Source organism: Maniola jurtina, chromosome 14 (genome assembly GCF_905333055.1).
Source record: "Maniola jurtina chromosome 14, ilManJurt1.1, whole genome shotgun sequence".
Taxonomy (NCBI): Eukaryota; Metazoa; Arthropoda; class Insecta; order Lepidoptera; family Nymphalidae; genus Maniola; species Maniola jurtina.
This window is the reverse complement of record NC_060042.1, coordinates 6,885,504-6,913,011: the sequence shown is the minus strand read 5'-3', so window position 1 is coordinate 6,913,011 and position 27,508 is coordinate 6,885,504. Positions and strand designations below refer to the sequence as shown.

At 37.2% G+C, this 27,508-nt stretch overlaps 1 protein-coding gene across 1 annotated transcript; it reads left to right on the top strand.

Moving 5' to 3' along the window:
- The first annotated feature begins 862 nt into the window (after positions 1-862).
- On the top strand, positions 863-26,636 carry LOC123871719 (ATP-binding cassette sub-family A member 2-like). Its single transcript, XM_045915634.1, has 31 exons — positions 863-2,222; positions 4,303-4,543; positions 4,632-4,954; positions 5,034-5,207; positions 5,324-5,571; positions 5,657-5,767; positions 5,955-6,099; positions 8,018-8,191; positions 8,441-8,656; positions 9,162-9,244; positions 9,330-9,459; positions 10,044-10,273; positions 10,696-10,861; positions 11,652-11,885; positions 12,320-12,461; positions 12,981-13,087; positions 16,541-16,760; positions 17,264-17,429; positions 18,118-18,333; positions 18,773-18,877; positions 19,124-19,295; positions 19,508-19,633; positions 20,156-20,279; positions 20,397-20,533; positions 21,193-21,317; positions 21,785-21,962; positions 22,752-22,913; positions 23,253-23,410; positions 23,654-23,942; positions 25,035-25,149; positions 25,493-26,636. Exons 2-31 carry the CDS (start codon positions 4,305-4,307, stop codon positions 25,671-25,673), a joined length of 5,196 nt encoding a protein of 1,731 aa, XP_045771590.1. The 5' UTR covers positions 863-2,222; positions 4,303-4,304; the 3' UTR covers positions 25,674-26,636.
- The last annotated feature ends 872 nt before the right edge of the window (positions 26,637-27,508 follow it).

Here is a 27,508-nt window from a genome sequence, read left to right as displayed (position 1 = left end):
ATGCACTATGTATAGTGCATACATCGGGAAAACAAATTGAAAATTGATTGTTGCACCGATTTGCAAATGAGTGCATATTAGGTATTAAAATTACTATATAACATATAAATAGCTACATATTTATTTGTTTTGTTAATAATGATAAGGACTTATGGCAATCTGAACTGCGTAGGTGCTCAGTTTATTATTATCTTTTATCAAAAATCCATAATTGACGTAGTAAATGTGCGAATAAAATTACGACTAGCAGTTGCCCGTAACTATGGTCGTGAGTTATTAGTTTGTTACCGTTTTTCTGTCTGGATTCGTATCTACATCAGGGTTTAAGTACCTGTCTATGAAAGTTCTGTTAAAACCGGTCCAGCCGTTTCGAAGATTAACCGGGCTATCAAACAAACAATGTAATTTTTTTTCACTAAAATGGTCTAAAACTGACGCCTCCCAGTTCTTTATTTTTTAAGAAAAATAAGATTAAAAATACATTCGTGCCCTACTCAATGAGCTCTAGATAATGATACCCCACATATGCTGGGTTACGAATGAAAAAGATTTTTCGGCTCCTTTTTCATGCATGGGAATTGAAAAAAAAATCCTTTGAAAAATAATTTAATTGAATTCCTAATTCAGTATTCGATTTTAGGTCAAAGTTCTACACCAACTACCAAAATTTCAGGTTTGTAACTCATTTCGTCTACGACCTAGAGACCCGTGACACGCGGACAGACAGACAGCAGACTGACATAAATAGGGCTCCATTTTACACTTTGGGTACGGAGCTATAAATACCAATATGGCGAATTTCAAAATGCAAATCAAAGAATATTAAAAAGTGTGGTTGTACGATGGTACGGAACCCTTCGTATCCAAATCTGACTCGTACTTGATCGGTTTTTAAAGAACCAGTTTGGCTTTTAGGTTGACCTAAAACTGGCTTGGCCGGTGACTCATACCGTAGAGATTGGTATCAAAAATCAATATCGGCTGCGTATTAGATTTTTGTGAAAACGATAAACCTGAAATTCTATTTAGCTTTATCATTATTAATCATATTACAAATTACCATACTCATAGATATCCGAGAATTAATATTATATCTACTGATAGGTAGAAAAGCGGCGCTACGAAGCTACGACGATGCTACGAAGCTTCTGCAAGGCCATACGACGCGACCTGAGTACATGGAGGGAGGGGAGATATTATATTCGTATTATTATGAACTTGAATTGATGTCGGTGATAATTCTGTTGAACTTGGCCGCTTCATAACCAAGTACCAAGTGTATTTGGTTGTTAAGTGGCATAAGTCAGTACCTACTAGTCAGTACCTAACTAGATATCTATTACGCTGACTGTCACTTACAGCTGATCTTGTTCGAGGAGATGGCAGCTATTTGTCGTAGACTTCAAGCTGCTGCCAAGGTTTGGACGGCATGCACGTACAAGTACGATAACGACCAGCATGATTGGGGTAGCGTCGTAGAAGGGAGCGATGCGTCGTTAGGTGATCCCCAAGAATCCCTTTCCTATAGGCAACCGTGGGTGAGTAGCAGTCGTGTACGGCAGGGTAGAGGAGTACGGCGGTAAAAGATTTCCCCCTGAAGAAACAAGTTACAATGCCTGCCGCCAGGCGGCATGCTTGAGTCTGGTCGAACATCGTGGGATTTTTGCCAGAGCCAGTCCGGCATACGTAATCGCGGCGACCCGTGTCGTGGGCCGTGGCACTATCCGTTCTCAAAGGATATTTACCTAAACGAAAAATTACTACCAAACGTGAAGTGATTAGTAACTCTTCATAACGAATACTTATTATACAAACATTTTTTTTAATGTTATGTTAATGTTTCATAGAGATTTTCCTATTAGAGCTTACGAAGTCAATTTCTGAGGTTAAATGACGATGCAGCAAGTAGTTACTATTGACTCATAGGTACTAGATACACACCTAGTAAAGGCTAAATGCTCAAGCGTATTGCAGTGTTCAGTACATGTACAGAGACTGATGATATTCAACTGCCTATGTACTGAACTAAATTAATATCTACAATGATAAGAAACGTTCGTACGTAAACGAATTGTTGATGGTTGAATAGATACGAGAACAGTCGTGGCTACGGATAGTTTTCAGCGAGATTGCGTGAAGTGTTCATGAAAAGTGATAGAAAATCGGGATTTTGATTTGATATGATCAGGATACGACACTGTTTATACAAAGCTAATACAGAGGTAAGTGGTACGCCCTACTTGTTCATATTAATTTAAAAATGGAGTGCGTTTAATTTATATGATTTTATAAATATAGTATACCTGTTATCAAATAATATAGATACCTAGGTAGGTAGGTACATACCTAATTATGTAAGATAATTTTAAAATGCATTCTATGATTATGATTAATTAATTAAGTATATTGATTTAATTTTAGCTCAAAACTATCCCTTTTATTTTTCACCGCAAAACTTTATTTGATTGTTAAAGTTTTATTGTTGATTCTAAAAACTTAGATGTTTCGTTTCTTTTTGTCTGTAAAAATTATATTATAAATTCTAATTATTTAGCTTAAGCAACATTCGCAGATAACAATTTTTTATCATAAATTAATAAATAAATAAATTTAGTCTTAAAACACCACTTTAAAATCACGAGCCCCCATTACGGGCCTTTTTGCAGTGGCAACAATAATATATAAGTAAGTAGGTGTACCTACTCACTTAATAATGTATGGGTACCTACCTATCAACAAGCACTGGGTTGTGCTAAAAGATAGTTGAAAACTTGATTAAAATTTTGTTTGAACCCCCGGCGCAAACCGTTTGTTATAAGTTTAACGTGTGTAGGGTATCTGTGTGTCTGTCTGTGGCATCGTAGTGCTCAAACGGATGTACTGATTTGAATACGGTTTGTTTTTATTCGGAATCCTGTTTAATCGAGATAGTTCTTAGCTATGTTTGATGAGTTCAACCATTTGAGGATTATCACCTGGTTTCTTGGTGTACCTATCGATCTCATATCGTTGATAGGTATATTGATATGTCTATAATTTACTTGCACTTGTCTTATGGACTCGATCCCGACTAAAATGCAATATTATGGTAACCTTGACCTGTAGGGGTGATTTGAATTATTGATTTAATTTACTTTTTTTCCATTCTATCAGCCTGTAAGCGTCCACTACTGGACATAGGTCTTTCCAAGAGCGCGCTACCAAACACGGTCCTCCGCCTTCCATTTAATTTCCTTAATTTACTTACTTAATTTTTATTTATTTTTAATAATGAAAATATTTTGCTATCTAAAAATGTTTTAATTGAATATAATCGGTCAGGATTATCGGTTTACTTCAGTTATCAATTTTTGATAGCAATAAGTACCTACATACCTATCATGTCTGTGTAGATCGTATACTTTCTGTTGCCTGTAATAATATTAATAATCGATAAATACCGGAAGCAAAAATCAGTGTAACACGGTCAGAAGTCAGTTTTCAGTGGTTTTCAGTTATAGATACCTACCTACCTACAAAATGGTCTTTTTCCAAACGTGTCCCATTTGCTAGGCGGATCAATAGATAAACCCTGATAAGGCTTTCGAATAGAAACCTCATTTAAATTCGTTTGAGAGCTATGATGACACTGAAATACATAGATGTAGAAATATTTTTTATTCAAATAAACTTTTACAAGTGCTTTTGAATCGTCTACCATTGCAGGTTTTAGGCGTATTTCTTGGTTAACGACATATTATATGTATTCATTGCATCGAAATATCGATAGTTCAAAATTATCGTATTAATCGTACTTACATTATAATATAGGTACTGTTAACTGTACCATTGTATCGAAAAGCACTTCCTGCCGGGAAGGACGAGCAAGAAACTCGGCGGTTGCTCTTTAAGACGGACATACAGAGCCACAGACAGACAAAGTGGTCAAATTTTTCCCCCCTCCCCCTATTTTCTTCGGGGGTTTATGGTAATTTAGATGATAGGAATAGTTACCTGCTAAGGTAAGTAGAGCCCGTCGTCGGTGTCTGCCACGTTTCCGTATTCGTGTCTAGGTCAATACCTAAGCAAATTAACAAGAGCTAGTATTTCGCCCACACAAACATTCAAGCGTTCTGCAATACTCAACAGTTGCTATGTGCTTAAGAATGCTATTTAAGATCCTTAAAAGCCAACTGACTCACTTCAAAATGTAGACCATTTATGATGTAACGAATATACCCACCAAGGTTTCCATCTAGTCTTGCTACTATTTTAGCATGCTACTTCGAGCTACTTTAACGCTTCGCTTTAATTTCAATTAAGAGATGAAGGTGAGAAAGGAAGCACACAAGGCAAGCGCCTGGATCAAGTTCCGGTTGTTGATGTGGAAGAACTTTCTCCAGCAATGGCGGCACAAAGGACAGACCTTAGTAGAACTGCTCTTGCCCGTTGCTACTATGGCGCTCGTGCTCATCCTGCGACAACAGATCGAGCCTATTAGACAAGACACCATAAGATACCCACCAATACCCGCACACACTCTCAATTTCTCACGTACAATATTGTAAGAATTTTGCTATTTTTTTATAATATTTATCACTTGTTTTCTGAATAATACGTATAATAATCTAGTATTGTTTTTTACTTTTCAGCATGGGCCTTAATATAAGTCAACTATCATTAGCATATTCACCAAAAAACGACGTTTTAGATGGTGTGGTGCGAGGCGCAGTTGTAAATTTATTTGCTCATAACATACGAGATATCATTGACATGATAAGAGAGCAAGATGGTCCTGATTTACCAGATTTTCCCGAGATTCCGCCCGGTATCGAATTAAATGCTACCGAAATCGTTAAACAGTTCGTAAGAATAAAGGCGTATAATAATAGTTCAGACCTCATACGTATTTATAATGATGAGCAATCTATTCGAGAAGTTATTGCTGCTGTGGAATTTGATGATCAATTATTCGGTTTGTTTATCAAATTAAAGTTACACAAATTAATTAGCTTTATAAAATGCATATATTTTAATTCACCAAAAAATTTTAGGTGCAACGGAGTTACCAATCAATTTGTCATACGCTTTACGATTCCCTGACAGACCGCGTCTGAATTCGTTGTTTGGCCTCGGCGGACGAACTTGGCGAACTGACCTTGCTTTTCCTTTCTTCGAATTACCTGGCCCAAGATTTCCATTTTCTTGGGAAGGAGGAAACGATCCAGGTATTATTTAGTTATATTGTTAAATATATTTGGATTTAGATCGTTGGTTTTTTTGATTATTTTTGTTCTTTGATAATCATATAATTAATCAAAATCTATGTTTAAAAAAATTACAGGTTATGTGAACGAAATGTTCATAGCATTGCAGCACGCCATATCAATGGAATTAGTCTCACAAATTACAGGCGAAAATCTACGAATGTTTCGAGTAAACTTGCAGAGATACCCACATCCGTCGTATGTCGAAGATCTTGCAGTGGAGGCACTCATGTTCATATTTCCAATGTTTTTCATGCTAAGTTTCAGCTACACAGCTGTTAACATTGTTAGAGCTGTTACTATAGAGAAGGAACTACAGCTAAAGGTAAACGCTGAACCAAAAAGTACCTTTCTTAATTTACATTTCTATGTACTTAGTTACCTACTACAACTCGACACAATTTTTATAGGAAACGATGAAGATAATGGGACTCCCTACCTGGCTGCATTGGACTGCTTGGTTCTGCAAACAGTTTGTATACCTGTTCTTGACAGGAGCGCTTATTACGCTTCTATTAAAGGTTTGTATACGTATTTTCGTATTTTATTTTTTATACACACATGATGATTCCATTAAATTGATTCCTGTCTACCTAATCCATTGTCTCTGCTAGTGATACCTAAGTATAATAATCAATATATTTATTAAGTTTTCTACCTGGTATACCTACTTATTGACGCTTGTTTTAATTAATTCTTCCATTTTAGATAAATTGGTTCACAACTGACGAAGGCTTCAGTGAATACGCCGTATTTACTAACACCCCGTGGACGGTCATGTTGTTCTACATTACGTTGTATTTAACGTGCACCATTTTCTTCTGCTTCATGATTAGTGGATTCTTTTCAAAAGGTGATAAATGAGTACTATTTAGTTGTCACACATAGTAGGGGAAGTCCGGGAGAGTTGAACCGCTTTTTGCTTAAAGTGTCGTATTTTCTTATAAATGAGGCTTAGTGATTCAATTGTAATTATAAACAGTAGCTTATTTATTTAGGATTACTTATGCATAATTACTTTTTCGAATTTATAATACTGAAATATGTTATATATATTTGAATGAAAAATGGGATTTGGGTCAACTCTCCCCACCCCGAGGGACATTTGAACCGGGGTCTGGGGAGAGTTGAACATAGCATTTTAAAGGGGAAATTAAAAACATTTTGTAGCTTAAATTACAAATATATTAAACAAAACATCACAAAATGAAATTAAATCATAAATAAACATAGCTATTGCTTTTCTTATAAAGAAAAAACTGATGTGAGTCAGACTCGCGCACTCGGAATTTTTTTCCAACATTTTGCACGATAAATCAAAAACTATTATACATAAAAATAAATAAAAATCTGTTTTAGTATGTGCAGGTAATGCACATTCTAAAACAGATTTTTATTTATTTATATTTATATATTATATTATATATTTATATTTATTTATATTTATATTTTACAATGGCATGTGTGTGCCCTTTCATATGATACCCCACTTGGTATAGTTATCTTATTTTGAAAATTGAAACACATTTTAATTTTTTTTTTTTAATGATGTAACCACAAATTCGCGGTTTTCAGATTTATTCTTGTACTTGTGCTATAAGACCTACCTATAAGGGTTCCGTTTTTCCTTTTGAGGTACGGAACCCTAAAAAAAGAAAATTTCAACATATTCTTTAACATTCCACAATCAACATAATTATTAAACATTTCGCCAACAAAGTTAAATATATAACGTTTCTTAACCTTTTTATCAATATCTTGTGTAACTCCTACGCATATCTCATGGACATAATATCTTCGGCATAAACCACATAAACGTATAGTCATAATTTCTTCTGATGTGCAAACAAAACAATAACAACGATCATTCACGTCAGGAATTCTGCAAAATCACTATTACTGGAACTATCAGCGTACGCAACATCTTCACATACGTCTTCACACTCGGTTTCACTATCATCATTAACATTTTTATTTTTTTTAGCCTTTTCCAGTTTTTAGGTTTTCTTTCTGTGGGCTTTTTGTTTCGAACCTTGTTCAGTTTTCAAAGTTTTCTTTCTAAATTTCTAAATTTATTAAATAAAACTTCAAATTTTCGCATACAAACACTGTAGAGGGAGACATGAACCACTGGTCATATCTCCCGCACCCACCATGGTTCAACTCTCCCGCATATACTACTTTGACATTAAATTTTACTCACAGAAAAAACAATCAATCTTAGCAAAAAAATACTTAGCACATGTCAAACTACAGTAATCAGGCAGTTCAATAGTAATAACACACAATACGTAACTCTATAAACACGGCCGCAATCTCAAAAATACATAAATTAATAAAATTTACTCCGTCGTAACAAAAACACTTTTCCGAGCCTGATAGCCAAACAAACCGGCCATTGTAAAAAATGGCGGCGTGCTGGTTATTGGCCTCCCACGCTTTACCAATGACCGTCTTGACGTTTCATTAGCGCGAAATTTAAGCTGAATTTTAAAAGGTGGTTCAACTCTCCAACCTGAGCAAGTCTCCCGGACTTCCCCTACGTGATAGGTCGAGATAGCAATCGGGGTATGAGGTGGGGGGACGCCCCGCACACTCGCACATCACCCGCGTTATCCCGCACTGGGTTATCGCGTGAGCTGTGCGGGTGTGCGGGCCGTCCCCACCCCGATTACCTGCTCGACCTGTCGCAAACTACCTAATTACCTACCCTACTAATACCTAATTGTTAGGTGTTTTAAAAATAAAACTGACCATTATTTCTGTTCCAGGCAGTACGGCAGCTTTGTTCGGAGGCGTTATTTGGTTCCTGTCGTTTGTTCCAGCTGTTCTCCTAGGAATGGATGTCGAAATCCCACTTGCGGTCCAAGCTATGACGTGCTTATGTATCAACTCAGCAATGTCGTATGGATTTCAATTGATTTTCGGCAAAGAGAGCACTGAAGGTAGGTAGATTACACATACAAATACAAAAAATACAAAATTATTTATTTCTATTTTGTTTATATGTGACTGACAGATGTCAAAAACATCAAACGGCCAACTTAAAACGGCCGCTCTGTAGTACCTATTGCTGTTCAAAACTGCAAGAACTTTAAAAAAAATTTCTTTAGAAAACTACTCATATTAAGATATGAGTTTTATGGGCTTACATATGACTTTGTACAATTTGGTATTTTTTTATTATGTTATAGGAATGCAATGGGGAGAATTTTTCGCATCACACTCCGTAGAATCTAATCGACTATTGTTCGGGCATGTTTGCATGTTTCTAATTGTGGACAGTGTACTGTATATGTTAGCCGCTCTGTACTTAGAACAAGTTCTTCCGGGACCATGCGGAGCTCCTAAGCCCTGGTATTTTCCACTCCAGAAATCGTTTTGGTGTCCTTCTTCGAAGATCGATTACGGTTAGTCACTTCTAGCTTCGTTATTATAGTTTTAAATGGTTACAGAACTTTCAAAAAAAAAAACCGGCCAAGTGCGAGTCAGACTCGCGCACTGAGGGTTCCGTACTCGGGTATTTTTTCCAACATTTTGCACGATAAATCAAAAACTATTATACATAAAAATAAATAAAAATCTGTTTTACAATGTACAGGTAAAGTCCTTTTATATGATACCCGACTTGTAGTTTGAAAATTGAAACACATTTAAATTTTTTTTAATGATGTAACCACAAATTTGCGGTTGTCAGATTTATTCCTGTACTTGTGCTATAAGACCTACCTATCTGCCAAATTTCATGAGACAGACAGACAGACAATAAAGTGTCTATAAGAGTTCCGTTTTTGCTTTTGGGGTACGGAACCCTAATAAGATTAGAATTTCAGTAGGATAGAGTATGCAATCAGAAAAATAATGATGTTGTGCATTTATATCTTTTTAATTTCATGTTCTTGATATGATATTCAGATGAAAGATTCGACGATCCAGATCTGGATGGAACAATTAAAGAAAAAGATCCAACAGACTTGCCGATTGGCGTGAAGATGACGGTAAGCTGATCCTTGTGTGTAATATAATATTAGGATATATTTTATTTCTGTTATAATAAATTTATATGTTTGGACATTTTTACAGAACTTAACCAAAGTATATGGAAACAATATCGCAGTCAATAATATGAGTTTGAACATTTACGAAGATCAAATCACCGTCCTTTTGGGACACAACGGCGCTGGAAAATCGACAACAATATCAATGTTAACCGGTATGTCTAGAATAAATAATATGCATGCCTATTAAATTATAAACTTACACATTAAACAATTTTTATCTCCTTATCACGTGAATTTAATGAAAAAGAAATCTAAATCTGATATTTATGTAGATAATGGTACCGATTCTGTACACAACTAAAATTTAGAGTAGATATTTGCATCTTTTCCCACCAATGTATTAAGAAAAAGACAGATAAACCTAAATTAATTTAGAGCTGACAAAGCTCGTGTCTTTAGCTGCCAGTCGTGAGCCTATTGTTTTTTGTAGTCTTTAAATGTAACATTCATGTTTCGTCCTTTCTAACAGTATTAAAAAGAAAAAGATGCCAAAACTCTTTTAGTTTAGAGAAAGACAATAGAATCGGCGCCATTGTGCAAAACAAAAATATAAAACTTCACACAGACAAAGCTCATACAAAGTGAAGACCGCTTTGATTGTGACACGCATGCGTGTAGCGCGGCGTTTACGAACGTTAAACGACACCCACGAGCACGCTTCAAAAGATGTCGGACCATTACTAGTTTATAGACATCGTGGATCAAAATAAGATCTACAATAATTTAATTGTTAAAGGTAATGTCCAAGTGACTCGAGGCAGCGTATGGCTGGCTGGCTACAACGTGACGACGCAAACTAACTATGCCCGAGCGCATCTTGGCCTGTGCCCACAACACAACGTACTTTTCAATGAACTTACCGTTCGTGAACATCTGGAATTCTTTGCCAGACTCAAAGGCTTCACTGGGAAGGAACTCGATGAAGACATCGATACACTCATCGATCGCCTGGAGATGCAAGAGAAGGTGCGTACCTAGCCGAAATGTATTATAATAGCAAAGGCTATTAATTCACTAAGGTTCTTCCCCGAGTTCTTTAGTCTCCATTTGAAAGCACCTTCCATTTTCTTTCTATGAATGCAATTAAATAATTTAATGAGAATTTTTAATCCAACTAGACAATGCCCACGTCTTCGTCAGCATAAGTTTCGGTTACTTACGCGATAAAAATTAGTTTCAATTACTTATTTGATTTTACGGGATAAAAAGTAGCCTACGTCCTTTCCCAGGTTGTAAGCCATCTCTGTATCAGATTTCGTCAAATCAGTTTAACGGTTGAACTGTGAAAAGCTAGCAGGAAGACTTTTGAATTTATAATATTAGTGTGGATTTAAATTTTAAATCCAGAGCGTGTTTTTGATTTTTGTATAACAATTGTTATATTTTAGAGACATCAGCTAGCTGAAGGGTTGTCTGGAGGTCAAAAACGGCGATTGAGTGTGGGTATCGCATTGTGCGGAGGAGCGCGCGTGGTGCTGCTCGACGAACCCACCTCAGGCATGGACCCCGCATCACGTCGTGCACTTTGGGAACTGTTAAATAAGGAAAAGAAAGGTATAGGCTTGTTAGTAAATAGATTTGAGTTTTAACATGATACTCTATCCGCGAAATGAAGTTAGTACATCGCTCTATCTGTTACGTAATCTCATACAAATGATAGAGACAAAAATCTCACTGGGCGCTAACCATTTTAAGTCACCAACCAATTACAAACAAAGCTATGTTTTCTAATTGAATTTCGTTTTTTTGAAAACCTGTTTGTGATTAGTTGGTGACTCAAAAAGCCCAGTGAGATTTTTGTCTTTATTATTTGTATGGGATTACGTAACAGAGAGTGCGTTATACTAACTTCTTTTCTCGGATAGAGTATAGAGTCTGACTAGCGACACCTGGTTTTGATACTACTCGTATGTATATTTATTTATGAATCATATATTTATTACTCAAATAAAATTCTGCATGATTATTTATATTTATTAGACCGAGTCTATCAATACAAAAGTTTTGAATGTGAAATCTAATAGTTCCTTATACACATACAGCGAATAGAAATCGCATTGTATCAATACAATTATACTGTAAACAAGTATACCTACTTTTGTTACTAAAAATTATATCAGTTTAAAATTCTATGTTTTCTGAAAGAATTATGTTAAACATTCAGCTTAGGTAAATATTGAAAAAATAAAAAGTATCAAATATATTTATTCCTAGATATGCACGGGGATATACACGAGCTATTTTTTAAAAAGCCACTCTTTCCCACTATCGGCGTTCACTAGACAGACTTTAACACTTTAGTGAGATTTCAAGGATTATTGGTGAAACAATTTATTAATTTAAGGTCGATCAATGATTCTTACGACCCATTTTATGGATGAGGCAGATTTTCTCGGCGATCGTGTTGCGATAATGTCGAGCGGCCGACTACAATGTGTCGGCTCTCCCTATTTCTTGAAACATCATTATGGAGTAGGTTACACTTTGGTCATCGTCAAAACTGAAGACTTTCAAATCAATTACTGCACTACGCTCATTGGAGAATACATACCGGGCACTATGGTCAAAGAAGATCGAGGTGAGATTTTATAATCATCTATTTATTTAGTCTGTCAATCCACACTGGGCCATCGTAACTGACTATGGCCTAAACCCTCCTCATTCTGAGAGTGGTCAGTAGTGGGCTGGCAATTGGTTGATCATGATGATAATCATTATTTAGTATTCGGTTTTATAGCCGTAAAAATACTTTTATAAAAAACTTTATGTTTTACGTTTCTTTTTATGTTGTACAATAAAGCATTTTCAACGTTTCTTCTAAATAATGCGAAATTGATTTTTCTAACTTTAAAATGTAAAAAGTGCCGCTCTTTCGTTTAAATATTTGTAGATTGTCAAGAAAATGCCGAAATTATTAGGTATCGTTTTTCTAAAGCAAATGTCGAGTGCAAACATTGAAATGTAGATAACTACCTTACCTTTGTGTAGTATAATTTTTGAAGGATTTTTTAGGCATGGAAGTGACGTATAAATTGCCCAACCATTATTCACACGTGTTTGAAGATATGCTGAACGATCTTGAGAGAAATATAGAAATTATAAAATTCAAGGACTACGGATTACTTGCTACAACGCTTGAAGATGTATTTATGTCGTAAGAATATTTTTTGCCTGTACACTTTCTAATAAATACACTATAGTTACTTCATCTATGTATCTATAATAATCTACATAGGAACCGCAAACCCTGTGACAGAGCAGAATTAAAAGGTTTCCCCGATCGAGACTTTGCTAGACAGATAAATAATCTTCTTAAATGTATATAAAAAAAACTCTATGATGCCATTGACTTCATTCGCGCGGTTTTTAAAGATCCCGTGGGAACTCTTATTTTCTGGGATAAAAGTTGCCTATGTCTGTTTCCGGGATGCAAGTTACCTCGGTACCAAACATATAAATCGGTTAAAAGATCCCGTGGGAACCCTTTGATTTTCCAGGATAAAAGTAGCCTATATGTCGTTCCTCGGGATGTAAACTAACTCTGTACCTAATTTCATCAAAATCGGTTATATTGTTGGGCCGTGAAAAGCTAGCAGACAGACAGACAGACACATTTTCACATTTTATTATATTAGTATGGATAATTAATATTTAATTTGTCCTCGTTTTTCAGAGTTGGTTCAGACATAGAAACACATTCAGAGTCAGACGATTTAACAATGACTACTGATTTGTCTGACGACAAGGATGGCACTTGTGATGAAATATCCTTGGAAGATCGTAAGTTATATTTTTTTCATAATGTAAAATCGGTCAAGTGTGGTTCCGTAGCTCTTGGAAAGAAACATTTATACTTAAATAATTATTATTTATTAGTTGTAGAGACTTCGTTTTATTTTTTCTCGTCTCTTTCGTTGAGACTGACAAGTCAGCGAATAGGTATGGTGTGACAGAGACTGCGCTCTAAGAAGCCGAAGCTGCCGATTATGTCTTTCCAAATCTCAATGTGTAGTATTTTACTTTTGAATTTGGTGTAGGTACTTTTAGATTTCAATTGGTTGATTCAGATTCAGATTCAGATTTATTTATTTGCTTTCATGTATATTTACATTAATTGATGGTGGGTGCTTAAAGCTAAAAGCTAAATACATGAGACCCTGTCAGAGTATTGCAAATACAATTTTAGGTACAATAAAATGGTAAATATTAAAGTTACAATAAGAATAGGATTACAATTATTAAAATTATCATTACTAGATATCGAGTCCACCAAACTATCTATTAGGCATTAGTCATAAAATAGATACTTATATACTTATTTTTGTTTTTTACTGTAAGTATTGAGAACCCTTTAGGGGTAAGTAGGTACTCGATCTGAAGTTGTTATTATGTGTACACTAGCGGCACGCTATGATGGCCGGTTTGACACATTACAATAGTGATGTGGAATGTCAATTTATTCTCGAACAAAAAACAATTAAGTTTTGTTTTTGTACCTGATTAAATAGGTTTAATAAAACAAAAATGTATATGTTTATTTAATTTATTTGAACGAACTGAATATTTGAACAAAAATGAATATACATACTTTATATGCACACAAGAAACATATGAATACAAAAGATACCAAAAAAGGTGCCACAAAAGGCCATAATTAATCAGATTCGTCCATACTACTATTTTCACTGTCGTCACTGCTATCATCACATACATTAATAATTATATGTTCGTTTTCTATAATATTATCTATTTTCACATCTCTTTCATAATCTTCCCTTATTAATTTAACAGTTCTATTCACAACCTTTTCCCAGTCTCTCTTAGTCACATGTTCACAAGCTTCTTCTAATAATTTTAGCATTTTTTTGTGGTAAATGGGGGTTCTGTATTGTGTCTTGCAGTATATCCCTTAATTTGAGCCCACACCAACTCAATCGCATTATACTCACAATGGTAAGGCGGTAACCGTATAACTCTGTGCCCATGTTCTAATGCTATTTCGTCAATGACGTATCGGATCTTGGTTGGTTTGTTTTCTTTTAAAAGACGTACTAATTCCGCTTTTAACATATTCATGTTTGCATCTACGCCATTTTTACGAAGCCATGCGACGATATCAGCTTTCTTTTGGGATTGGGCAGGTGGCTTGTCAATTTGCATCGAGTGGTATGGGGCGTTGTCCATAATTATAATAGATGGTTCAGGGAGGCTACACAACATTGAGGTAAACCATTCAGTAAACTTTTCTCCATTCATGTCTTCATGATAGTCTCCAGTGGTTTTTGACGCAAAAGCCATGAGAGAACCTTCGACAAACCCGTTGATGGTTCCGGCGTGACAAATTATAAGTCGCGATCCTTTTCCTACAGGAACTTTGGAAGTAGATGCTGCTGTGTCATCGTTCCAAGAACGGCCTACAGTATGGTTAGCATTAAGCCATGTTTCATCCAAGAACACAACATTTTGCCAATTTTTGATTTCTTTCACTTGCCGTAAAAAAGTATACCTTGCCATCGCTATATCAAATCTTTCCATCAATATTTTGCGTTTGTTACATTTTTTGTATCGAAATCCAATGGTCTTCAAAATCTTCGTTAAAGAACTTTCCCCACCGAAGAATAATCCAGCTTCCTTCAGTGAATGCACCAACTTTTTTCTTGTTGGATACTCCTTCTGTAAATAGTAGCCGTAAACATGTCTTCGGATAGCATCGGCATCAAAGCTATCGATGCCTACGACTGGTTTTGCTCGTTTTCTCTTTTTTGGTGTGTGAAGTTTATTTTCTTCTGTGCCAGTCTCGCCATATTTTTTTTTAGTTATCCGTCTAACAGTTCGTTGTCCAATATTAAGCGCATCAGCTACGCGTTCAACCACTGACGTTATAGGTAAAATTGGCCCTCCATTTTGAGCTTCACGATCGAAATAGTTACGAAGGCGTATTACGAACTCACGTGTCTGACTATTTAGAACAGTTCTCTGCGTACGTTCGGTCATATCGACGAAATCCACAACAAAGGGCTTGAACAGAGTCCAAATTAACGAGCAAGGGTCAACAGTAATGCAGTATCAATATTTGAAATCCAAAGCCAGGTCAAAACTATATCACAATCGCATTGCACTGACAGTTTATACTTTTCGAAGCAACGTCAATTCGAAACTGCTTTGTTTTGCATTGAGCATTGACGCGAGTTTGCCGGAGGTAGTAGTTGTGCTAGCCAGCGATCCTATGTGACGATCGTATTAGATTCCATTTTTAAAAATTTATTGATATTTTTTTGCGATTTCAGAGGTTTGTCCACATAGTGAAAATTGTTCATATTCACAAGTACATTCACCCCTTAAATGGTGCAAACTGATTTTTCTACACTTGTATACATTTAAGAAATCAATTTAATAAATAAATTTTGAGTCCTAAACCTAAAACTACATTCGATAAAATTTATGAATCTCTGCACATCACTATCGTCAATAAAGTAATACAATTATTTCCTTCAAAGTCGTTATCAATTAATACGGAACTTCATGAGCGGACAAACGTCAAACCGGCCATCATAGCGTGCCGCTAGTTTAGTGAGTAGTGACTAACAATAAGCTAATGATACATTTTATGAGTCACATTGATAAAAGATGTAGTAGTAGTATCAATGATAAGCTATGAAGGAACCAAACGAGATAACTCACTAGGTTTGTATAACGAAAGTAATAGAGTACCAATCAATATTTGCTACTCTTCAAAAATATTATAGATAAATAATAATCTTTAGTTTTTTTTTCAGATTTATTTCTGTACTTGTGCTATGAGACCTACCTACCTGCCAAATTTCATTATTCTAGGTCAACGGGAAGTACCCTATAGGTTTTCTTCTAAGGGTCCTGGTACGGAACCCTGATAATTTGTGATAGGTACCTACCTCGTTAAATAGGTATTTTAAAATTTTATTATTGATTATGATATTCTTTGAAATTTTATGAAAAATAAAACTGTTAGAGTAATATTGACCGCCAAAAATTTCTACTAGGGGTGTTCAGGCTTCTGACACGCCTGGCCCTATTAATGTCACTCTGCTGTCTGTCTGCCCGTCCGTCCGTCTGTATATTTATTCGGATCATGTCACAGGTCTCTAGCTCGTAGACGAAATGAGTTACAAACCTGAAATTTTGGTATTTGGTGTAAAACGTTGACCCAAATCCAAACATTGAATTAGAAATTTAATCAAATTCTTTTTGTTACAGTGGATAATAGTTATGAAAACGAAACCGGATTTCGCTTATTCTGGTTACGCGTAACCGGAGTTTGGTTAAAATTGTTCTTGGTGTGGACCCGTTCGTGGGGATTGCTGTTGTTGCAAGTTTTGGTGCCTATCCTGCAAATAAATACTAACTTGGGAATTTTGCAATACATACTAGGAAAAAGCGCTACTGTCATTTCCAGGGCATTGACGCTAACGCAAGGGTACGTACCTTAGAAAAACTACTTTATCATTGTTTGATGGAAAGTGATGTTGGTATACCTAACTCCAATTTTTATCATCGTTAGGTAAGTAGGCATTCTTATCTACCTACCGCAGATTTCCCTTATCAAGTGCACGCGACGTCATACTATTGGATAAAAAATATTTGAAATATGTAGGTAGGCAAATACCTACATAATATTTCAAATACCATGCCCATAATCTATTAAAAGTAAAAAGTACCATTATTTCTTTAAAGACCACGTGGGACTTGTTGCGGTATGTTGGTTTGTCCTTCAATCACGTCGCAATGGAGCAACGGATCGACGTGATTTTTCGGTTTAAAGGGCGACAGGCTAATTTTTATCCCGGAAAATCAAGAAGTTCCACGAGATTTTTAAAAACATAAATCCACGCGAATCAGCTAAATTAATAATATTATGTCGACTGTTGACTACTGTTCTTCTTTTGATTTATGGTTTTGACTAACACGGTTATTTTACAGATACGTAACTACGGAAACTTTCTTAAGTTACAACGGAACTAATCAAACTTCATGGGGTGCTTTGGCCAGGCAAGGGTATGAAGAGCTGTTCAACTCCTCAAACATAAACTCCATGAGATTAACAGATGTAAATGGACAGCCAATCGACGATTTCTATTTACAAAGAGTGAGTACATAACTTGATAAATATTATTTATCCCCACGTTACTACTACAACTGTGATGCCGTATGGAGCGGAAACGTTGACACTGACAGTTGGCCTCGTCCACAAACTATAAGTCGCTCAGCGCGCTATGGAGCGAGCTATGTTGGGTATTACTCTCAGGGATAAAATCCGGAACGAGGAAATTCACAGAAGAACAAAAGCGACCGGTATAGCTCAAAGGATTAGCAAGCTGAAGTGGCAATGAACAGGTCATGTCTGCCGCCGACGTATTCTGGAGTGGAGACAGCATACCGGTAAGCGCAGTAGACTGATGACCTGAAGAAGGTGTCGGAGAGCGAGTGGATTAGGAAGACGGAGGCTGAAATTGACATGGACAAGTACGCTAGAAATGGTGTGACTAGTTAAATGACAGTTATTTTTTGTGACGATTCGATGCGCTATATTGGGAATAATTGAGAGCAATCGGTTAGGTTGACATGGTGTTGACAGATGTCTCATCAGTCTTCACTAACAACATTAAGTTCTGAGTACGCTCACATGACGTTCACTGTCGGCTTGTTACCATTGACGCTAAGACAGCCAAGTTGCTTCAAAAACAGGTTGGCCATAGCCAGTCTAGCCTACTTGTCAATTGTTAGCAGGTGTCATTGTGTTCCATATCTTTAATCCAATGGTTTTACTTACTTAGAATGAAGACCCCGTAATAATGGGCGCATACCGCAACAGACTGCTTATTGGCGCGACGTTTGACGACAACTCTGCGACCTCCTGGTTCAGCAACTTCGGTTACCACGACGTAGCAACGTCTCTCGCCACGCTACATTCAGCTCTACTCAAAGGAATCAACCCTGCAGCTAGTCTCAACGTTTTTAATCATCCTCTGCAAGCCAACTATAGGGATGAAGTAAGTTCCTCTGTAATTTATATATTACTGGATGATGCGATTTAGACGCGATTTAAAACTCTTTGATTTTCAGGGACAATAAGTAGCTTGTGTCCTTCCCTGGGATGCAAGCTATATCGTACCAAATAGCTGATGCTCGCGACTTGGTCCACGTTGATTTCTGTTTTATTTAATTACCTATCGAGGGAACTCGTGAAATGAAATCTACGGGACAAAGTAGCCTCTGTCGTTCCCTGGGATGTAAGCAATCTCTGTACCTACTAAATTTCGTCAAACACGGTTAAATGTTCGTGAAATGCTAGCAGCCAAAAGACAGGCACACTTTCGCATTTACTAATTCCGATTTTAATAAGCAACACCAACATTTTTGTTCATGCGCTTTAAGTGATAGATGATGAAGTAATAGAAAGCAGAGCCTAACACTACCTGTTTGTTTCAGACCAACATTCAGCTGATGGTGTCGTTCATGTCAGTGCAAGTCGCAAATAGCATTGGCAATAGTCTTGCCATCGTGAGTGCGGTGTTCATCATGTTTTATATTAAGGTAGGTCCCGTAGCTACCTATACCTAAAAATTAAATTTTTAATTAAGTTAATTTGGATAAACTTAAATATAATAAAATATGTGAAGTTCTACGATGCACACACTAATATAACTTCTTTGTATCAGCTTTGAATATTCTTGGGACGTTTTAAAGTTTTTCGATACCCGATTTCTTTTTTTCTTTGGTGTGGTTTATGGTTGGTAGGCTCCTAGAAATTGTTTCTCTAGAAACTGAGTTATCGTGTAGGAGCGAGTGACGCGCGCAAAGCTCCTGCAGCGCGCCGCGGGCATGCAGCCGGCGGTGCTGTGGGGCGCGGCCGCGCTGTTCGACTGGCTCTGGTTCCTGCTGCTCTGCGTCAGCATCATCGTCTCTTGCGCAGCCTTCCAGGTCACCGGCATGAGCTCCATCCCCGAGCTGGGTATGCTATCTTAATATAATTTGTGTTAAAAACAAAACATGTTTCTGCCTGTGTCCGTTATAGAGAAACCATCCAACCGATGTGCACCAGACCGGTTTCATTGACAACCAGTCTCACTAGTTGATATTGACAGGGCGGCGTAGTTGTAGGACAAAGGCTGAAAATATTTGTCGCACTGTCTGGTGGGATAAAATACTAATTTGAACTTCCAGGTCGGCTGTACCTGTGTTTAATGATATACGGCGCCGCGATGTTGCCGCTCCACTACCTGTTCTCGCTGGTTTTCAACGGAGCAGCGCTCGGATTCGTTATCATGTTTTTCATCAACATTCTCTTCGGTAAGTTTTACCTGGGTGAGGTTATGTTTAATGAAATAACCTATAACAATTATAAAGTACGCCTTGCTGTTCAGGCAGTTTTAGATAAGCGTTTTTTTGCGCGTATTACGGCATACCTACGCGTTTAAACGCACGCTACTTTTTGCGCGCGTGCACTCGTTCATTCTGGTGCGTTCACTCAAACACGTGGGTTAGGTAGCCTATGCCCTTCTTCGGGATGTATCCCAAGTCTGTTCCAAATTAAAATCGGTTCAGCGGTAGGGCCGTGAAAATGTAGCAGACAGGTAGACAGACAGACAGACACACTTCCGCATTTATAATATTAGTATGGATTGTACAGCAAATTTACATAGAAATGTATAACAAAATAGATAACAGAATAAAGGTATGAATAAAGAGGAGCGCGTGTAGAAGCCGCATATCTGCAAACTCGCGCTTCAGAGTACACAGTTCTTTGTACTTGAAAATGTACACCTATACCCGCGCGTTCAATGTAACGCACTAACGTTCTGTTGTTTACAGGTTTGATAGGTGCTCAAATCGTGGAAGCATTGATGTCGCTAGCAGCCTCAGCGCAGCAAGCGGCTAAGATCATGGATTACATACTGCAATTCTTTCCGCTTTACAGTTTAATCACCTCCACTAGGTATGAAACACCAATCCCAGTCGGGTATTTTTTTCTATTCTGTGATAGTAGTTATTTTTACCTTAACTTCCAGATACAAACCATACTTAGGTACTTACAATCTTTTCTATTTTATAGGCAGCTGAATCAAATCGGGTTGATGAGATTTTCTTGTCTTGAATACTGTGATTACTTGATGTCCGCGTCAGTATTACCAGACATGGAAGAGTGTACTATGGAGTTCCTTTGCAAAAACATAACTGAACAATGTTGCGGTAAGTCACGATTAAGTTACTACCTACCTTCTTTTTTATAAATCGGATACAAGTTAGCCCTTGACTGTAATCTCACCTGGTGGTAAGTGATGATGCAGTCTAAGAGGGATGTGGGCTAACCTGGAAGGGGTATGGCAGTTTTTATTCAAACCCCTTTGGTTTCTACACGGCATCGTACCGGAAAGTTAAGTCGCTTGGCGCCACGGCTTTGCCGGTAGGGTGGTAACTAGCCACAGCCGCAGCCTCCAAAGAAGACAAAATTCTTTAATTAAATAAAGCAAGATCGCGAAACGATACTTATTTTCTGAGAAACAAAATGTGTGGGATAGAGTAGTGCTTGTGCATATTTATAAGTAGGTATGCATATCTGCTACGAGTAGTTTGTGCCGAAGACTAAATTTTAGGTATCCTGTATCAGATATAATATGTACCGTACCTTCATTAATATTGATCGTTGATATCCATCATCACTTTTTGTATGTACTAAATGTAAATAATTCAATATCGCGGCTGTATGACGGCAATGACTCCATTTTCGAGTGTAATTTTTTTTTAATTTTTGGTAGGGCAGTCGTGTATTTAATTTTTAGTTAAGACTTTTTAACGAGCATTTCTGTGCTTAAGAGCCACTTATTATATAAGCTGTTTTTCTTTTATAGTTCGTGATAACCCGTACTTCCAGTGGGAGTCGCCGGGCGTATTGCGCTATATAGTCGCCACCCTTGCTGTCTGTGCCTTCTTATGGTCGTTACTTATGGTGTTGGAATACAACTGGCTTCAGAGGGTACGTTAAAATCACTACTTATAGTAAATTGTGCCGGTAGGACTTAATTACTTCGCATAGACTTCGGGCACATTCCGTTAAACAAATTTGCATTTTTACTTTAAAAAGTGCCCTCATCTATTTGTCCAGACTGCCCAGGTGCAAGGGAAGATGTGTATCATATACTGACGGAATGTGTCCGAAGTGAAGTGCCGGAAAGGACGTTGGGGCATGTAAATATTATTTTGGCAAACCCGACGTCTGAGGCAGTAAAACGTATGTACAGGATGGTACGTAGTAACATAAGTCGTAGACATAATCCTCAAATAGTATTTAGATATAGTTTTAAGTATTAATATACTTTAGACCTACGAGAGCCACATGGTCGTATTAGTGACTCCGCTCACTAAATGAGAATTTAAAAGAAATACCCAGTACCCACTCTAACTACAAAGTCAAAGTCATAACGAATATCTTGTCTTATGCAGGTTTTTATTCGCAAGAAGAAAGCCCCGCCTCTAGACGAATCATCGCTAGATCCCGACGTGGTGAACGAGATGAGGCACGCTGAGCGCGTCGACACTAGCGCGTCTGGTGTCAGTCTAGTTGCGCGCGGCCTCACTAAATACTACGGCAAAAATCTGGCTGTTGATCAAATTTCTTTCAGTAAGTATTTCTCGATATTTTCTAGAAATTGTGGGTTGAAGACAAAGTTTATTAACTAACATTAAGTCCGCTTTCGTCCATTAAGTGTAGGTACACTTATCTTACCCGCGTCTCCATACAAACGTTAATACGGCATTTTGTATGCGAGCCAAAATAATCTACCCGATCGGGAACTGTGCTAACTTAAGTAATGAATCCTTTATATGTGAAAACTAACTGGCTTAATGTATTTATCTAAACTAGACTAGCAAATTATGTGATATGTAGGTGTAGCGGTTTGTTTTCCTAATAAAAAAAAAATGTGCCTATTACTTACTTATTTAATTATTTTGTTGTTCTAGATTCATAACTATACCATACTAGCTGATGCCCGCGACTTCGTTCGCGTGGATGTAGGTTTTTTAAAATTCCCGTGGGAACTCTTTGATTTTCCGGGATAAAAAGTAGCCTATGTGCTAATCCAGGGTATAATCTATCTCCATTCTAAATTTCAGCCCAATCCGTCCAGTAGTTTTTGCGTGAAGGAGTAACAAACATACACACACACACACATACAAACTTTCTCCTTTATAATATTAGTGTGATATCGATTTATCTCTTCATTTTCTATCCCATATCTATCTTGACATTATAATAACGTTGCTATCATCGAAATATTATAAAAGTTTCGTATCGACAGATTACAGATATATACCTATCGATTATATTAATTTCGGGTGTAACAATGATTTTGTAGTTAATTAAATAAGATACATTTCAATAAGTTCTTAACCATTCATTTATTTTTAGCCGTGGGCGAAGCGGAATGCTTCGGCTTGCTGGGTGTGAACGGTGCGGGCAAAACGACCACGTTCAAAATGCTAATGGGGGACGAGTCTATCTCCAGCGGAGACGCTTTCGTTAGTGGCTTCTCCGTTGGATCTGATATCACCAAAGTTCACGAAAATATTGGTAAGATATGCTCAAACAGGGCCATAGCCAGAAATTGATTTTCTGAGGGGAGGGAGGTATCAGGGCTAAATTTTAGGGGGGAGGGGGGCTTGAATACTGTTTTCTAGATGGATAGTATGTTTATGCATTTTTTAGTCATGATTGTCATGACTGATATTCCCCTTTCCCCTCCAATTAAGCGTATAGCTTGTGCTAGAATAGATACGACAATAGTGCAACGGGTGCGGTTTGAACCGCCGACCTTTCGGAATTCTGTCCGCTTCTCAACCGTTGAGCTATTGAGGCTCTAATTTAAAGGCATTAGAGCGGTTACGACTATATTAACTTATTCTTTTTCAGGCTACTGTCCACAATTCGACGCAATATTTAGCGAGTTGACCGGACGTGAAACGCTGCATCTATTTTCGAGATTCCGCGGTCTGCGGGACGCCAATTCGCCGGTCAGAGCGGAAACTCTCGCCAATGCACTCGGATTCACCAAACATCTCGATAAAAGGGTAAATTTTAAACCCGTTTTTAATTTCAGCTATCATCGTGATCCGTGTGGATTTAGGTTTTTAAAGATCCTGTGGAAACTATTTGCTTTTCCGGGATAAAGGTAATCTATGTCTGTCCCCAGGAAGCGAGCTATCTCTGTACCAAACATCAAACTCGGCAGTCAGACATAGTTTCGCATTTATGTTTATATGGATTAACGGCCATGAAGGATTCACACAACCTAAGATACATTGTTTGAATAGGTGTACCAATACTCGGGCGGCAACAAGCGCAAGTTGAGCACGGCGGTGGCCATGCTGGGGCGCACGCGGCTCGTGTTCGTGGACGAGCCCACGACGGGCGTGGACCCGGCCGCCAAGCGCCAGGTGTGGCGCGCCGTGCGGGCCGCCCGGCGCGCCGGCCGCGCCTTCGTGCTCACCTCGCACAGCATGGAGGAGTGCGAGGCGCTGTGCGACCGCCTCACCATCATGGTCAACGGCCGCTTCCAGTGCCTCGGCTCGCCGCAGCATCTCAAGAATAAATTCTCTCAAGGTACAGTGACGCTCCCGATGTTGTAGTCAGTGAATATTTTTAATTCTACATGAATTTATACTTAGTATTAGATAAATGTGATTAGTCTAACCTAACTGTGTATTCATAATTATTATTGTGTGCCTTATGTCGACTGCACTACGGTGGTGTACAGAAAACTCAACCGAGTTTATGTTTACACATAAACGTAACGTACGTGTCGTATAGTCGTAATAAAACTTGAAAATTCTTGTTGTAAACTAATAAATAATAATAAATGCTTAGGCACCTTTAAGAATAGATACTGCCAAGTACACAGTGACCAGCGACGGGCGAGGGATGTGTGTCATAGTTGTGACAACGCATATCAATCGATTTAGATTCTTAAGCAATGTTAACTGAATGAGTTACAAACTTTGGAGGTCCGAATTGATCCGTAACTTATCGTGCACTCGTCTTTGTACTAACCTCGCAGAGAATGGAGGAGTGCGAGGCGCTGTGCGACAGTCTCACCATCACGGTCAACGGCCGCTTCTAGTGCCTCGGTTCGCTCCAGCATATTAAGAACTAGCTGATGCCCGCAGCTTCGCCAGCGTGGATTGGTCAGATCCCCTGCAGCATCAGGATTGAGGAGTTGGACTCCAAATTTTTTATGAAACAATGTCGCAAAGTTCCTCTATCGATTAAAAAAGAAATGACGCAAATCGGTTCAGAAATCTCGGAGATTTCGGTGTACATAGGTAGAAAAACACAACTCCCTTTTTGAAAGTCGGTTAAAAAAGTAGCCTATGTTACTCCCTGGTCAATTCTCTACTTGTCTGTGAAAATCCCGTCAAAATCGGTTCAGCCGTTCCCAAGATTAGCCTTTTCAAACAGACAGACAGACAGACAGACAGACAGACAAAAATTTTAAAAACGTGTGATTCAGTTAAGGTATCGTTCAAATAACCCTATGAGCTTAATATGAGGTAGTTATTTTGATATTACAGACAGACACCCCAATTTTATTTAATAGTATAGATAAGTTATTTCGAGGGACGTTGCCCGGCGACAAGCCACTGAGGAATGTGTGGATGTGCCCTTAATTTAAATTACCTATTATTTTGTTTGTAGGATTCACACTGACGATTAAGATAAAGCTAGAAGATGGAGACAGTTCAGAGATCGACGACAGAACAGAAACTGTGAAGCGTTACGTGCAGGATAACTACACAGACCCTAAGTTGATGTAAGTATGACCTGTTCGTTTATGGTGGTATTAAAAGTACCTAACTGAGCGTTCCCACCTAAAGAGCTTGCGAGATAGTCCAGCGCCTTGACATCAAGCACGTAGATTTTCGGTTGAGTCACATTTTGACCGTTTTAAAAGTTTGCTTGATGCTTGAGTCAAGCATTTTCAGACCTGTTCAAAGTTGTCAAGCATTTTAGATTTTCGGTTGAGTCAAGCATTTTGACCGTTTACAAAGTTTGCTTGATGCTTGAGTCAAGCATTTTCCGACCTGTTCAAAGTTATTCTCTTAGTAAATAAACAAAAATTCTACTTAAGCCCAACTGTATTACTTGTTTTGTAGGGAGGAGTACCAAGGCCTAATAACATTCTACTTGCCGGACCGCAGCATGGCTTGGTCTAAAATGTTCGGCGTCATGGAGCGAGCAAAACGAGATTTAGCCGTAGAAGATTATAGTATATTGCAAACGTCGTTAGAGCAAATTTTCTTACAATTTACTAAATATCAACGCGAAGGCTTATGATAGATAACTAGGACAAATAAACTGGTAAATAAAGACGAAAACGTTATCAGATTATTATCACCATGTCAAGGTTTCATATGGTATGTCTGTCACGGTCACGTTCGGTTATATCTCAGCAAAGCATAGCAAATATTTAACTTTTGTATTACTTGTATAAACTGTAAATATTTTTGTAATGTGGGCGAAGGATAATAATTATTCCACAGACATCTTTCATTACGCCTGTTATAATCTAAATTAAAAAATAGTATTAATTAACTGTTTTATGCTGTATAATATTATCTTGTATTATAAATATATTTATAGTTTCATTGATATAATTTTGTTTGTGTCTTAATAATTATAACATGACAATTATTTAGATGGACGTGATTACAAACTAGGTAAAGATGTTATTTATCAATTATGCATAAATTTGACTTAAAAATATTTTCATTTAGAATAAATTATTATTATAGAAAATATTTACATGTCATCATCAGATTACGTGATGGTAAACATTTTATAAATATCTATTTACCTATAAGAGTTTTTATACAAATGTTATAAATGCCTATAATATTGAGATTTTTTGTATATTCATTAGAGATGTATGAAACAAATAAAACAAAATATTTCGATAAATATGTTTTATTAAAAAAAATTGTAAACCTAATTAAAAGTACATACGAACACTGCTTAGAAAATATCGCAAATATATGACAAGTGAGACATCGAAAGCCTTATTGTATAAATATTTTTTTATATTCAAATAAATTTGTATAACAAAATGTATAATTTAATTTTGAAAAATAATTTTATTTGTTTAAAAATTAACTATTAAACTTTCAAAAAAATAACTTCGACTTTGCCGAGAGAGTTGGGAACATACTCAATCATAACTGTACAGTCAGCGCAACATTTACCTACAAAGTTAATGAAACACGCCATATTATCACATCACAACAATTAGTGTCAACATCTAAATAGCAAAATGAAAATTTCATAATTTATCACCGATACTTGTTCAGGTATGAGTAACTATTTATAGACAACTATTGAAAAGTACCAACAGTACGATCCATATCTACATACTTTCAGAGAATGAGTTTATAGTTCTTGCATTTCACGAGCGCGCGTGGCTCATGCTTGTGTTTAAGTAGTATCGGTACAAGTAAAATATCTAATTTGAAATAGAGATATTATCTGTATTTATCGGGACGCAGATTAATTTTAAAATGAATTCAGATTAGAAAAAAACATCTTCATCATGGAACTGTAAATCTAAAGTACCAACTAGTGGCAAGGAGTCTCGCATTTGAAACATTTATTTCAAAACTAGATGATGCCAGCGACTTTGCGTGGATTTCGGTCTTTTAAAAATATCGCGAGAACTCTGCGTTTCCGGAATAAAAGTTGCCTATGTCAATTTACAAAACGCAAACTACTTCTGTACATATACATCGGATAAATAGATGAGCTTTGAAGAATCCCGTGGGAATTCTTCCATTTTCTGGGATAAAACTAGCCTATGTCCGTCATCGGGATGTGAGCTAACTCTGTACCTTTCATCAAAATCGGTTAAACTGTTGGGCCGTGAAAAGCTAGCAGACAGACAAACACACACTTTCGCATTTATAATATTATTAGTGTGATAATGGATCTTGTAGATATTTAAATCGCTGTTCTCGACTGATTGGTCAGACAGGCACGCACAGATATGCGCTGCGCTTGTGTTCGACGTAACCACAAATAAAGTTCACGCACTCGTGAATTTCAAGAACTATAACCATAATCAGATGCTGGCTGTAATTTTATAAATTAAAATCACAAAATATATCACAAATGAGAGAGAT